Source organism: Lycorma delicatula, chromosome 1, assembly GCF_047948215.1.
Source record: "Lycorma delicatula isolate Av1 chromosome 1, ASM4794821v1, whole genome shotgun sequence".
In the NCBI taxonomy this organism is placed as follows: domain Eukaryota; kingdom Metazoa; phylum Arthropoda; class Insecta; order Hemiptera; family Fulgoridae; genus Lycorma; species Lycorma delicatula.
The window spans coordinates 10,933,300-10,949,428 of record NC_134455.1 but is presented as its reverse complement, the minus strand read 5'-3'; the positions used below and the strand labels follow the sequence as shown (position 1 = coordinate 10,949,428).

General features: G+C 29.6%; 1 protein-coding gene across 3 annotated transcripts in view; it reads right to left on the bottom strand.

The window, feature by feature from the left end:
* Positions 1-2,759: 2,759 nt before the first annotated feature.
* Positions 2,760-16,129, bottom strand: part of LOC142326557 (acyl-CoA Delta-9 desaturase-like) — a 94,383-nt gene continuing 81,013 nt past the window's right edge. For all 3 annotated transcript variants that reach the window (XM_075369232.1, XM_075369166.1, XM_075369300.1), the window contains exons 4-5: positions 7,457-7,642; positions 2,760-4,610 (exon numbers count right to left, since the gene is read on the bottom strand). In XM_075369232.1, coding sequence (XP_075225347.1) covers positions 4,268-4,610; positions 7,457-7,642 — 529 coding nt within the window. In that variant the 3' untranslated portion in view covers positions 2,760-4,267. The remainder of the gene's footprint in view (positions 4,611-7,456; positions 7,643-16,129) is intronic.

Below are 16,129 nucleotides of genomic sequence, written 5' to 3'. Positions count from 1 at the left end.
TATATATATATAATATTTATTAACATCTCTTGTTTAATTTAAATTTTTTTTCCTGTATATGTCAGTCCTTTTTTCTTTTTTTTTACACATTTTTGTTAATTTGACGGTCTTAATTTATTATTAAGATTCTTTGCAGAACATGCGGGAAAGATTCGTTGATTCTTTTGAACAGCTGTTCTTGCTGAAATATTGGCACTTCCTGACGACAAAAATCATTCCCAAAATTAAAATGATATTGCCGAAGTCAAAAATGTATTAGAGTATCAACAAATGCGTTTTCATTTAACTTTTATGTAACGCCATTAGTTTCTTTGATTCATCTTCAAGTATAACTACGTAAGCGTTCTGATTTTTCCCTTTAGACATCTTCCTAATAGCTTCCCATCTCCTAAGAGAAAGTAAATGAGTTCATTGAATTTCCTTAACCTAACAAGAAGTGTCAAAAAAATAATCTTTGTCAATATCTAAATGAATTGAATTGAAAATACAAAAAGAAAGTCTTATGAAATAAATTAACAGATATTACGTATTTTTAAAATTTATTATTTACATTAACTACATTTTATAATACCGATGACATATTTTACATAGTATTGAAATATTTGTTTTATTAGCTGTTAAAAAAAAATCCCATATTTTTTAATTGTTTATTGTTAAATAATATTTATAATTTGTGTTTTAAAATAGCATTAAGCAGATTTTTCTTTAAGGTAATTTAAAAACTAAATTGCTAGAAATAAAATTATAAAACTACATTTTCCCCATTTACCATTATATTATGTTTCCCACTGAACATTACTTTTTCGGAATTTCACAATCAAAAAAAAAAAAAATAAAAATTTAGTATAAAATCACTTTTTTAACTAATAAGTTTTATTTAAATTTAACGTTAATTAAACAAGGAGAGCAAGCGTAGGTTATTTGGCTAGGTTATGTCTCAGGAATGGTCGACCTGAAACTGTACAAGACAACAATTTATTTTTTCATTCATTCATATAATCCACTTTCAACCTCTGAAGTAATACTACTTTACGGTGGTTCCAGAGGCTAAACAGAAAAAGAAGCAGTTATGTTGATGTACGTACGTCTCTTTTTCTGTTTAGCCTCCAGAACCACCGTAAGGTATTACTTCAGAGGATATGTATGAATGTAAATGAAGTGTAGTCTTGTACAGTTACAGATCGACCATTTCTGACATGTATGGTTAATTGAAATTCAACCACCAAAGAACACTGGTATCCACGATCTAGTAAAAGTAACTGCCTTTACTAGGATTTACTGCCTATTTAATTAAACGTAACCTACGTGTACTGATCTCGTCTAATTAATATTATCCTTTAGTTTTTTTATTCTACCGTCATTTCTCCAACTCAATCTTAATTAATTATTCAAGGACATGTTATTTTATAATGAGAAAATTGTTTTTTTTTTAACTTTTTTTATTTGTGAAACTTCAAAAAAGTACTTTAATTTTTAACAAAATAATCCTTCAAATAAAAATAACTTTTAAAACTATTTTAAAAGTTTTGAATAAAACTTTTAAAAATATTTCTTATTGTTGAATAGACTCATTTTTGTTAATAAATTGTAAACTTACAATTTAAAATTTTTTTTTCTCTTTCTCTAACCTTTTTATTCAATCAATGATGATAAATGAGAAAATGCATTTTTTAACTGTATATAAATTTAATATGTTTTATTTAGAAAATTTTTTTTTAACTTAACGATATCTTCAGAAAAACTGATATCTGCAAAGACATCACAAAACAGGTAAAATTAACAATAAAAAGTACAAAAAAATGTACTATAGAAATACATACTTAAGTAATAATCATAACAGCGAAATACAAAAAATTTATTTGTTAAAAAAGATATCAGTAGTTTACTCCAATAGCAGAAGACTTTTTACTTTAACTGATGGTGACCATTTTGACCTTGTTATGCTTTATAGTCATAATTAACAGAAAGTTTTACCACTTATCTACAGCTACAGTAAGAAAGTGTGAATGGATTCTTAGTATTACATTTTAGAAGAATATCTTTATAAAATAATCCCTTAATTTTTTTATTTATTTTTAGATGCTTTGTTTATCTTATATGCTTAAAACTTCTGCATATGATTATAGTGTAGAATTTTTTTAGTAACTGATAAAAGCTGATCTAACAAACCATATAAAAGACACATGCCATTATGAACATATGTCATCTGTCTTTTATATGACAGATGCCATATAAAAGAGAGAATGGCCATTTCTTCGACCATTCTGTCGAAGAAATCATTGATAAAGCAAATGCAAAATGATAAAATATTTCCAACAATGTGTATTACAACTTTTTTTAACACAAAGTTTTATTGGGGTGGGACAATTCCTGTAGCTGTGATTTTTTATATTTATATTGAAACTGAATATCATTTTAAAAACTAATAAACACATTATTCGATGGAAAAAAAATTATTATTTATACAGCTTGAGTTGTTACTATAGCGTAAATTTCAAACTTAATGTACTAATGCAAAATTAAATATTTCTGCTATAGGTTATTTCAAAAAAAAAAAAAAAACTTGATTCATTTTTTTAATAATTTAATTATTGCACTGTAAATTCATTACTTTTGTTATTAAAAGTTAGTTTCTAACACTTAATCATTTTAATAAATAAAGTTATGAAATAAATAATGAAGCTAATTTTTAATAATAAATTAATAAATATTAAGCGATATTGTTTGATATAATATTTTTAATTATACATTATATACATATATAAGGCTATTATTTTGATACATATATTGTGAATTAAATATTGAAGTATATATACATGTACACTGAATGATGTTATATGTAATTAGCCTTCTGTAATTATTTTTCACACAGAAATAAATAATATTACTTCCAGAATTTACAACCACCTAACTAAATAAATAATCATAAATTATTTATTTTTTTATGATAAATTGTCATAAATAAATAATTATTAAACAGCATTTGTAGCTACATTTTACCAGATGTTAAAGTATTCAATTACTTAAAACTGTTCAGAGTGTAAAATAAATAAAAATTAGGAAAATTACTTCAGAATTCTGAGAAATAGGTGTTAACTTTGTTAACAAACAGTGAAATCAAAATATTCGTGAATATTCATTAAACATCATTTAATTCTACCATGAATCTGTTTAAAATAGTTGAGCTTAAAACCTAATTATTAGTTATTGTACTCTTTATTTATCGTTCACCTGATATTAAATTGGCATTATACAATAAAATATGAAGTAAATGATAAATTATGTAACTTAAAATAACCTATAAGATATAAATAATCAGAGATTTTTTTATTTGCTCACTTTAAGATCTTCACATTTTGATACTCACTACTTTACATTTATTGCTCTCATATTTAAATGATTTCAATAACATAAGATGAGGAAGGTGCATCGTGTTGCATAAAAACTAATTTCATTCTGGTAATTATATTTTTAATGTACTGAAAGGAATTAACAAAGTATAATTTTTAATAGAGTGCTGATATAAAGATTAAGTAATATTTGTCCATAGAGATTATAGCTGAAGGTACATGACCAAGGTTTTCTGTTCCAGTTGACAAACTACTATTGTTAGACACAATAAATACCTTAATATTTATATAAAATTGTTATTTCTAGCACTCAAAGAGTTTGTAGTTGTCAAATAATTTATAAGTTGAAAATTGAAAGTTTCAGTAGTAATTTTTATTGTTTTATCATAATTATATGAAAACCTTTTTGTGAAAATTTAACAAAAAAAATTTAATTAGGCAAAGTGAATGGATGGATATTCATTCACTTTGGTCATGTTCTAGTGAAAGTAAAGTGCTCTATCTGAATCATTTGAATTAAAATTAAAGGAAAACTGCACTCTGCATGTACCATCCTACTTAATACTTGAATTTATAATGTTTTATCAGTAAAAATAAACAACTATTTTTTTTTAATAGCATTACTTAAAAACAACAAACAATTTACATTTTTCAGAAAATGAATAATCAATATAACTTCAATTTTCCCTTTAAACTGATAATTTCTACATAATTAGTTTTCCTTTTTGAAACTGGTTGCAGTGAATATCCAAAATGTGTGAGAGTTTACTACTGTATTTTTGTTTTATTTGTAAGTGGTTATATTTATTTTGCAATACAAAAATCACTTTATTCTGATAAATATGTAAAAAAATGGTGTTTTATTTAAGAAATTAATTATTTCACTAAATATTTAAATAATATTCAGAACTTAATATTTAATCTTCTTTTTTATTAATGATTTCTACCATTGCCTGTTCTTCTGGTTTCATATCTTTATCACCCCAGCCCCAAACTTCATCATTATGATGATGAAATTTAGGATGACTTCCATCTCCTGTACGTAAAACTCGTCTTTTTATCATGTCTGGAGTTGCAGTTTTCATGTCATATGCCCAACCAATTTTAGCAAAAAAATCAATGAAAGCAGTTGTAAAATTTTTTGAGTAGCTTCCAAGTTCTGCCGCTTTATAATCCCAAGGAAATGCATGGTGATAATTATGCCATCCTTCACCGAACGTCAATATTGCAACTGACATATTTTCTGTGGGATTAATGTTTCTGAAAAAAAGAAGCAATAAGAATTTTATGTCATTTTATTTGTTATCTTGATTTCAAATAACATAATTATATTGAATTTATTCTATTATTCTTCATTACATTAGTTGAATTTGTAACTGTACAAATAACTGTTCTTGAGTAATACATTTGTTTTTTTTTTGTGTAGTCAAAGAATGAGTGCACTATGAAATTGAGTCAGTCTCAGCCCACTGACAATAATTCATTTATACCTGAATATTAAAATTTTTACCCAGTATTATCACATCTTATCTCAATCAATACAATATGTAGTATAGCCAGATTTGTTCAAAATTGTGAATGTAGTGAAAATCAAACTGTTAGACACATTACAGAAGTTTGCCCTAGGACAGCTTATGAAGGGAATCCTGAAGATTTCCTGATGGCAACTCCAGAATCAGTAGAATATATTAACTTGTTAAATCTTTGTTTGTAATTTTGACTGTAATTGGTGTTATGTTTTGGTGCCAAACGCTAAATAAAATGTTCAAAATTTAATGCTGTCCTCATCAAAAGAATATTTACTTAGTACTCAGCAAATTTTAATTTTTTTTTTTTTTTTAGCATAATTAATTTTATATTTTTTTCTCTTTGAAAATTGTACACTATATTGTTGCTTTATACTATCAGACCCACTCAAAAAAATTGTTCAGAATAATCAATAGAAGATGACAGACAAAACAAATGTCATTGAACTCTGTCAATGGGGCCAGTTTATTAATGAATTGAATCGTTACATCTTATTTAAAGTACCAACCATTTCAAAAAATTTTCAAGATACTATACATACCATGAGAGGCTCATCTTATTAGGAGTGTAAGTTTTCATTCCATTATTAGAAAGTGAAACATACAATAACAATTATTCTATCTACTTGTACTCTGTTTAATAACGACCTTTAAAAGAAATATCTTGCTTAAATCTAATAAAAAAGCTAACTTAACTACACCACAAAAGGACATGATTTTTTTTTTGCTCTAGGAAGATATCCTACCTCTATTCATATTTACTGATATGATATTCTACAATTTCAATTTATGACATAACACTTCAATAAAACACTTTTAGTTTTAGAAGTAACAGCTCATACAAATATTTAATGTTTAAGTCAACAAAGATTTAAATGACAGAAAGGTTCCTGGAATAGACGGAATACCTGTAGAATTACTGTGCAGTGCAGGTGAGGAAGCGACTGATAGATTATACAAACTGGTGTGTAATATTTATGAAAAAGGGGAATTTCCGTCAGACTTCAAAAAAAGTGCTATAGTAATGATACCAAATAAAGCAGGGGCAGATAAATGTTAAGAATACAGAACAATTAGTTTAACTAGTCATGCATCAAAAATCTTAACTAGAATTCTATACAGAAGAATTGAGAGGAGAGTGGAGGAAGTGTTAGGAGAAGACCAATTTGGTTTCAGGAAAAGTATAGGGACAAGGGAAGCAATTTTAGGCCTCAGATTAATAGTAGAAGGAAGATTAAAGAAAAACAAACCAACATACTTGGCGTTTATAGACCTAGAAAAGGCATTCGATAACGTACTGGAATAAAATGTTCGTAATTTTAAAAAATATAGGGTTCAAATACAGAGATAGAAGAACAATTGCTAACATGTACAGGAACCAAACAGCAACAGTAGCAATTGAAGAACATAAGAAAGAAGCCGTAATAAGAAAGGGAGTCCGACAAGAGTGTTCCCTGTCTCCGTTACTTTTTAATCTTTACATGGAACTAGCAGTTAATGATGTTAAAGAACAATTTAGATTCGGAGTAACAGTACAAGGTGAAAAGATAAAGATGCTACGATTTGCTGATGATATAGTAATTCTAGCCGAGAGTAAAAAGGATTTAGAAGAAACAATGAACGGCATAGACGAAGTCCTACGCAAGAACTATCGGGTGAAAATAAACAAGAAGAAAACAAAAGTAATGAAATGTAGTAGAAATAACAAAGATGGACCACTGAATGTGAAAATAGGAGGAGAAAAGATTATGGAGTTAGAAGAATTTTGTTATTTGGGAAGTAGAATTACTGAAGATGGACGAAGCAGGAGCGATATAAAATGCCGAATAGCACAAGCTAAACGAGCCTTCAGTAAGAAATATAATTTGTTTACATCAAAAATTAATTTAAATGTCAGGAAAAGATTTTTGAAAGTGTATGTTTGGAGCGTCGCTTTATATGGAAGTGAAACTTGGACGATCGGAGTATCTGAGAAGAAAAGATTAGATATAAATTTATAATACATAACTAAAGTACCTCAGCAGTAATGTTTTTTAAACAGCTCCCTTCTAATGTGATTATAAAAGACATTTTCTAAAATTTATTAAAATTGAGTACAACTTAAGATATTCAAAAGGTTTGTCTATTTTAGCCACATCTTCACCTTGGACACTGCCAGTTTTTATGCTAGTTTAAATTGTTACTGCAATGACACATGCAACACTGAAGATTGTGATGAATTATCTAGGTGGCACATCAGTTGGAACTTACCAAACATATAATGAGAGAAATCCACGCATCAATCTCATTCTCCTGAGCATACACCTTACAAGTGAAAAATCGTATTTTTTCCATCATCTAAAGCAGTTTTACACATAGTAATGCTACATAGTAAAATGATTTTTTTTTTTTGAAAAACTTCTTAAAAAATGTATAAAAACTAAGGCTTTGTGTTTTAAATATTTTGTAATCTATACCTTTTCTTATTATTTACTGTTAATGTAAAAATGATCCAAAACTAAACGTAGATGGAAGATTTGTTACTTAAAAAACAGGTTTATAGTTAATTCATAAAAAGAAGAAAATATCAAAATAACTTACTTGTCGTATGGTTTTGTTCCCCAAATATGAGCGGCACTGTTTACTAACCAGGTGAAATTAAGTGAAAGAGTGTATCGAGTGATGCCAGCCACATACCATGCTATCCAAGGATTTTCATTCCAAAAGTAAATCGGTATATAAGTTGGAATGGCAAAACAAAATAGTGGCATAATAACCATGTACAACCTGTTAACAAATAAAAAAATTAAAATATTTGTGTTTCTTTTTACAATATTTATTTATGAATTCTAGCTGATTTCAATGCTTTTTTTTTGTCTTCAGTCATTTGACAGGTTTGATGCAGCTCTCCAAGATTCCCTATCTAGTGCTAGTCGTTTCATTTCAGTATACCCTCTACATCCAACATCCCTAACAATTTGTTTTACATATTCCAAACGTGGCCTGTCTACACAATTTTTTCCTTCTACCTGTCCTTCCAATATTAAAGCGACTATTCCAGGATGCCTTAGTATGTGGCCTATAAGTCTGTCTCTTCTTTTAACTATATTTTTCCAAATGCTTCTTTCTTCATCAATTTGCCGGAACACCTCTTCATTTCTCACTTTATCCACCCATCTGATTTTTAACATTCTCCTACAGCACCGCATTTCAAAAGCTTCTAATCTTTTCTTCTCATATACTCCAATCGTCAAAGTTTCACTTCCATATAAAGCGACACTCCAAAACATATACTTTCAAAAATCTTTTCCTGACATTTAAATTAATTTTTGATGTAAACAAATTATATTTCTTACTGAAGGCTCATCTCGCTTGTGCTATTCGACATTTTATATCGCTCCTGCTTCGTTCATCTTTAGTAATTCTACTTCCCAAATAACAAAATTCTTCTACCTCCATAATCTTTTCTCTTCCTATTTTCACATTCAGTGGTATTATTTCTACTACATTTCATTACCTTTGTTTTCTTCTTGTTTATTTTCATGGAGTAGTTCATGCATAGGACTTCATCTATGCCATTCATTGTTTCTTCTAAATCCTTTTTACTCTCGGCTAGAATTATTATATCATCAGCAAATCGTAGCATCTTTATCTTTTCACCTTGTACTGTTACTCCGAATCTAAATTGTTCTTTAACATCATTAACTGCTAGTTCCATGTAAAGATTAAAAAGTAACGGAGACAGGGAACACTCTTGTCGGACTCCCTTTCTTATTATGGCTTCTTTCTTATGTTCTTCAATTGCTAGTGTTGCTGTTTGGTTGATTTCAATTAATTATTTTTTGGTTGATTTTCAGTTAATCCACATACATTGATTTCAATGCATGTGGATTAATTTAAACCATAGTAATTTTTTTTTACCAAAAAGCTCACACTAGTATGCAAACATAATTCTTTTTTTTTTTTTTTTTTTTAATAGTTTGCTTGAATTTGAATTCTATTCATAATGATTTTTTTAACTGCATTATCAAAAAAGATTTTCTGTAAATCATTGCTTTGGAAAACTGTAAAAATTAAAAGTACTCAGCAACAAAAAGGTCATAATATATATAAAATAGTTACAAATATGTGAAACAATACTCTTTCTCCTTTCAAACGAACGCGCTACAAAATTCAAACCAAGTACACACACTTTGCTCTCATACATATGTAAGAGGGCACTTATTAAAAAGAAACAATTGGCGGGTATTAGGTACAGAAACATTTTCATTCAACTTTCACTTTCTCCAACAAATTATTAGAGATTTTATAATACGAAGTTCCATTAGAGAATTATCAGTTATTTTTAGATAAGTTTAAATGCAATATAATAATTATTATATTATTATTATTGTTTTTTTTTTAATATAGTTATTAAATTTTAATCAGATAAGAGTTGTAATATAGTAAACCCACTTATAATGCCTCTTTATGGCACGGATTCGGATATAACGAAATATTTAACCTGAAAAAAGGCACGTAAAACAGCAGCCAATCTTTAACGCCGCAGCAAAATCATCTATCACAAAATAAGAATATCCCTTTTTTTCAGGGGTCAATCACTTTCGAAAACAAAAAGCAAGTGAAAATGAAAGGTAATCGGATAGGAAAACACAACATTTATAATGCTTTATGATAATATTTATTCCGATAGCAACATCATTCAACTGAGGGAAGTTTAAGGAGGGCCAAACTAAAAAAACAGGTTATAGAAAAATGGAACCGGTTTATCAGAATCTGATGGCCAAGAAGCGGTCCCGGATGATAACAAGGAGGAAACTGATAAAAATATAAGAAAGAAATGAAGGGATTTCGACAGTGAGGAAGCTCTCGAAGTTTTGGAAGTGACATTGACCTGGTCGGAAGATCAAGATAATGCACAGCGAGAGAGAAAACCTTCAGCTATTAGCTTCCATTAAGGTATAGTTTTATAATAACATGTCAAGTCTTAAACAACCAGTAATATGATTATTTCTAAAAGTAAAAGTGGCATTTTTATTCAAATTATTTTTTATTCTTAAAGCATATTTAAGTTTTTGTGTATCATTCCCTATTAATTCAGTTTGGTTTTAATGAAATCATTTAAAATAAATTTCTTATTTTCGTATATGAAAGACCGTTTATCTATTTATTTTTAAAAGATAAATCTTTATCAATAAAAATATAAAATAGTCTATTCTAAGTCTGCTTACAACATGTTTTTAAGTTAACAAAACCCCAAATCGTTCGTTTACCGTTCGAAAAGATGAGTTATCTTTTTATACTCGTATTTATTGCTTTTTACAATTTTTACTAACTTTTCGAAGAAAAGTTACTTTTAAAGTTACCTATTACTTTCGGTCACATGATGGGATTGGGGGATGAAAATGAACTTTCGTTACGTTTTAAGGTATGAAGATTACGAAAATATCATTCGTGTAAAACATTTTGTGGTTCGAAAATTTCCAAAACTAATACATCAATTTCATTGAAAATTAGATGCATGTGAAAATTTGATGAAGATTGTTTGAGTCGTTCTTGATTTACGCTTGATTAAAGATAAATTTACTTAGTTAACCTCAATTTCATTTTGAGGTTATGTTGAATACAGTGGTATATTTTTCATATGCGCGTATACAGTGAGTAAGTGAAAAGGGAAGCTTGTGCGTAGGTTAACTCTTATAACAAATACGTTCAAAGATACGTTGCAACTGTAGGAGACACAACAAAGAAAAGTTTTGTAGAATTGAAATTTCTATAATAATACGCTCAACATAATTCCAATAAATTATATTAATCGTTGACAAGGGATTCTCTGCTGTACGTAGTTTGAAGTATGAATCACATCTTTCAGTTTCTAAACATATATCGCAAATCATAAATTTATTTGCTAAATATTAATTTAAATTTTCATAAACACAGACTCAAACCGTTTTATAGAAAACAAATTTAGCAAAGAAAAATAATCTGGAGAAGGAAATTTCAATGAAAATAAGCCTGAAAAAAATATTTTATTCTTTAACTTCCTCTTGTAGATTGTTAACATCGAAAATGTACTGCCCTTTCCGTGATATAAATATAAATATTGAAAGAAGTTATAAGACGAGAAATACATGTGTTTAAAGACTATCTATATTAATTATTTAAATAAAACCACAAGAAATAATGTTAAATATGAAAAACAAGTACAGAATAATTTACAATTCAGTACCTGCTACTGAAAATTATTTCGAACGTACATTTATGAATCCTTTTGTATTTTTGGTGGTTATCGTGCGTTTTATTTTCAAATCTGCTTTCACTTTTGGTAACTACCCGTATTTTTTTTATTTATTTTTTAATTGATAAATTGCACATCATCATTTACGTGAATTTATATTTATCGTTTGAATTAGATATTATCAAGAAATAATATTTCAACAGTACAGATAACTTTAGCAAAAATTCGTGAAATTATCGTCAAACTATAATTAGATATTTCACAAAATAATCAATGTTTTGATTAGTTCTTGTAAGAGACCAGTGACCATACAATTACATGTAAAACCGATTGTATAAATTTATTGCTAGTAAAGAAGTTTCCTTTAAATGTATAAATGTTATTACAGATACAGAGGTTCCCAAACTTATTTTTCTCATAGACCACTTTCAAAATTTTGCTGGTTCCGGTGGATTCCCTGCAGCTACATTTCTACCATATTTCCTCCAATTTCGCTTACGAATTCTGAACCCCCACTTTTTTTTGTCACACCAACGTAGACACCCGTCGAGTCCCCCATGGGTCCACCTGGACCACTTTGAGAATCAATGTATAGAATGTAAAGTAACGTGTCAACTATTTGTAAAGCGATATAAAAAGAAATTCTATTCGATAAAAAAACTAATTAATTTAACTTACTCAGAATGATTGCTCATTTTTATGGGATAGAATTTTTTTGGGGATTCAGTACAGCATTAAAATTCTCACAACAGTTACATAGAACTAACGGATGATTTATCACAAGTATAATAGTAAGTTAAACATTTTACAGCAATACTGGCTCAAAAACAAGCATCGTAAAATAATATAACTTGTGTGTTAATGTTGTTATCATAACATACTTATTATACGTTGCTAGCATACCTACATTTACGGTAGGTTATAACGGGTAAATTGCTATTTTGAACAGAATTTTTTAATTTGGAATATTTATTATAAGCTTCTTTAAACTTATTTAAATGTATTTTAATTCAATGTGAAAGTACGGATGACTGGTTATGGACTGGATGAAGATAGGGATGAGTTCATAAAACTACCTCACAGCTAGGTTTATTTTCTCTTCTAAATGTGCTAATGAGCATCTTGATGGTATGTATAAATTCATTTTATAAAAACTATATATTTGATTCAATAGCGCAAACGTTTGAACAATTAATTTTATATATAGTTAATTAATTTAGTCAATTAATTTTAGATATAGTTGGTATGTATAAATTCATTTTATAAAAAACTATATATTTGATTCAATAGCGCAAACGTTTGAACAATTAATTTTATATATAGTTTCCTCGGTGAAATAAGGTCATACTGGAATTTTTAAGATATTATATAAGAAGTAAATTTGATGATTTATTATGCCTCTTTGGTTTGAAAACCCGAATAAAACGGGTTTTCAGAACCGTATCTTCCGTAGTTTCATGATATACGTAAAACAGAAAAATTCGGTGACCAAAAACACGTTTTTTTTCCTTTGAAGTACAACAACTTTGTTAAATGACTATTAAATGCGTAAATTTTATCATCAAAATTTGTAGAGAATTTAATTCTAAGAAAATTAATCTAATAAACTCTGTGTAAAACGAAGAAAAATCACTTCATAATTTAAAAAAAAGTAACAAAACTTAAAAATGTTATGAATTTGTAAAAATTAAAAGTATTTGTTTTTTAGTATAAGTTTAGACTTTTGGAAAATTAATATACTTCAAATTAATATACTTATTAATATTAATATACTTTAATTTACTTTTAAAAAAATACTCACTATGGTTTACACTGTATTAATTTAAAATAAATGTTCAAAAAATCCACCATTGACATCGATGCACTTTTCAACTCGTTTCCGTTCATTTTCTATCGCTAACCTTAAGATATCTTTGCGTTCCTTGATGATAGCAGCAACATTGAGAGTGCGCGTGATCAGTTCATTACGTGTGACTACTTTTTGCCTGTATACTTTGCATTTAATTCATCCCTATGAACAGTAATCTAAGGGAATAAGCTCCGGTGTTCTACGTCCAGCCCATTTAACAATAAATCTTTCATCTAAGAATTGTTTTACTTTGTTCATGAAATGTGTTGGTGCTCCATCACGTTCATAGTGCATTTCAATTTGTTTCGTCACTAAGAAATTTTAAAGCGCTGCAAGAAATTCATTGTTTAAAAATTCCAAATAATCTCTCCCCGTGACACGTTGTTCTAGTATGGAACCAATTAATTAATTGGTTGTCGATCATGCCACGCCAAACCTTTACCGAAAATTGTTGCTGGAAATTTGATTCGACTACAGTATTTGAGTTTTCCTCAGACCACCGATGTGAATTCCATATTTGTTTATGTCATTACGGATAAAGGTAGCTACATCCAAAAATATTATGAACGAAATTAAGTGGTAATTATTGTAAACCCACTGAGAAAACCGTAATCGTCTGGCATGGTCAACAAGCTGGCGATGTTGAACTTTCTGAACATGATAACGACGCAGTCCGTAGCATATAATGTCTCCCGTTCTGTACTTTGTGGAATGAGTCGTGTGGAAATTCTTCGCATGCTCGTTGTAGTGCCTTGCTGTACCACCTAAAGAATGTTTTCCCTTTCATTACCATGTACAAGTTGACGTTCAGATGACAAATGAGCGCTGGGAAGTGTACCATTCTCACGAAGATTATTAAAAATTGAACAAAATACTTTACGGTTTGGAACAACGATGAATAGAATTCAAATTAATTTCGAAGCATTCGAGGTGCGACAATAAAGTAATGAGACTGATTTTTCTTCGCAACATGTGGCAACCCTGCAGCTTGCGTAGGCACACCATCTTTGATCTTGGTCTATAAGCTACTTCTAGTCCAAGCGGTACATTGATGCAACTGCTCAGTCGTGAGTTGTGCTGTAATAAGTGAAAACCTGTTTGTGTCTCTCGTCACAGAATTGAAACCGTAAATTATTGCGCAACGGTATGCCATTTCCTTTTGCGTTAAATCGGGTGAAAACGCGACGACAACTTACGGTAAGCTTCTGAAGGCTTTTGGAGAGGAGGTTATGTCAAGAGCTCAAGTTTTTCGGTGGCATAAAATTTTTAGTGAAGGCAGAACGAATGTTGAAGATGACGACCGCAGTGGACGACCGTCAACCTCACGGACAGATGTTAACTTGACCAGGGTGCGTGAAATCGTACGATCTGATCGAAGATTATCCGTTAAAATGATTGCAGAAGAACTCAACATCGATCGAGAAACGGTTCGTCTAATATTAACTGAAGATCTTGGTACGAGAAAGATTTGTGCAAAAATGGTCCCCAAAAATCTCACACAACAGCGAGAAACTCGGAAAAATGTGGCAGCCGATCTGTTAGAGCAAACGGAAATCGATCCAGATTTGTTGAGCCGTGTTATCACTGGTGATGAAGGTTGGTTTTTTCAATACGATCCAGAGACAAAACGCCAAAGTTCGCAATGGTGCTCAAAGGGATCACCCAGACCAAAAAAAGCTCGCATGTCAAAGTCAAAAGTGAAATGCATCTTGTGTGCTTGTTCGATTCCAAGGGAATTGTTCATAAAGAGTGGGTGCCTCCTGGACAAACAGTTAACCAATATTTCTACAAAGAAATTTTAGAAAGACTTCGTAAACGATATCTTCGTGTCCGTGCCAACATTGCTGATAATTGGATTCTGCATCACGATAATGCGCCATACTGCTCTGTCAGTACAGCAATTTTTAACCTCAAAACAAATTTCAGTACTACCACAGCCACCTTATTCTCCAGATATCGCTCCGAGCGACTTTTTTCTTTCTCCAAGAGTCAAAATGGCGGTAAAGGGACACCATTTTCAAATAGCACAAGATGTCCAAAGAGCTGTGACGAGGGACACAAACACGTGTTCACTTATTACAGCACAACTCACGACTGAGCAATTGCATCAATGTGCCGCTTGGATTAGAAGTAGCTTATAAACCAAGGTCAAACATGGTGTGCCTACGCAAGCTGCAGGGTTGCCACATGTTGCAAAGAAAGATCAGTCTCATTACTTTTTTGTCGCACCTCGTAGAGGTTGTTGTTGCCATCCTAATTTTTTAAACTTCTAAATTAGTTGTACCTTTTTTACTTTTTCTTCCGAGATCACCGTTAGGTATTGCTTCAAAAGTTGAGATGAAATGACAATTTTGTAGCGCATGAAAATGCCATACGTGACCGGAATTCGAACCTGTGACCTTCGGATGAAAGGCCAAAACCCTACCAGTTGCGCCATCAAACTTGTTATACTAAAAACAATTGTTTTTAAATATTTCAAATTCATAATATTTTTCTGTTAAGTTTTGTTCTTTTTTATTTTTAATAATAAATTTTTCAGGTCATAAAAATAAGATAAAACTTAAGTGAGATTGAGATTTGAGACCACTTTTATTCAATTTCTTAAATTAAAAACCATAAGAAAGCACCAAATTTACCCCTTCGATTTGTGCCCCAAAAATTTTAGAACGGTTTAATTTCACAGAGGGAGCAGACAGCAGGGCTAAATGTTTAGCGAGCCGAAACACGCTAACCAGTGTTTACGAAGCTGTTTCTTATTTTCGGCGTAGAATCATCTTCCGAGAAATTGCAATTTGGAATCACTCTGTATAATATTTAACAAATACAAAATAAAAACTAGAAAATTATTTCTAAATGACTGATATAGTACAAATAAATAAAGTAACATATTAAAACGGTTAAAAAAATATTATATTTACAAACATAAAGTTATAAATCATCATTAATAACATTTAATTAAAAATTATTCATATTTTGTTACTGATGATCCAGAAATAGGATATTGATAAATATTCACTTGAAATACTACCAATTTCCCTCAATAATAGTGCTTACAAGAGCCTTGATCCCAGAAAACTGAAATTTCACCAAGAATACCATGTAGGTTCTAAGTACTCACACAAAAAAGGTTTGTAAAAAGTGATATCCTAATAAAGGTAAGTATCCAGATAGTATAAATGTCTGCAGA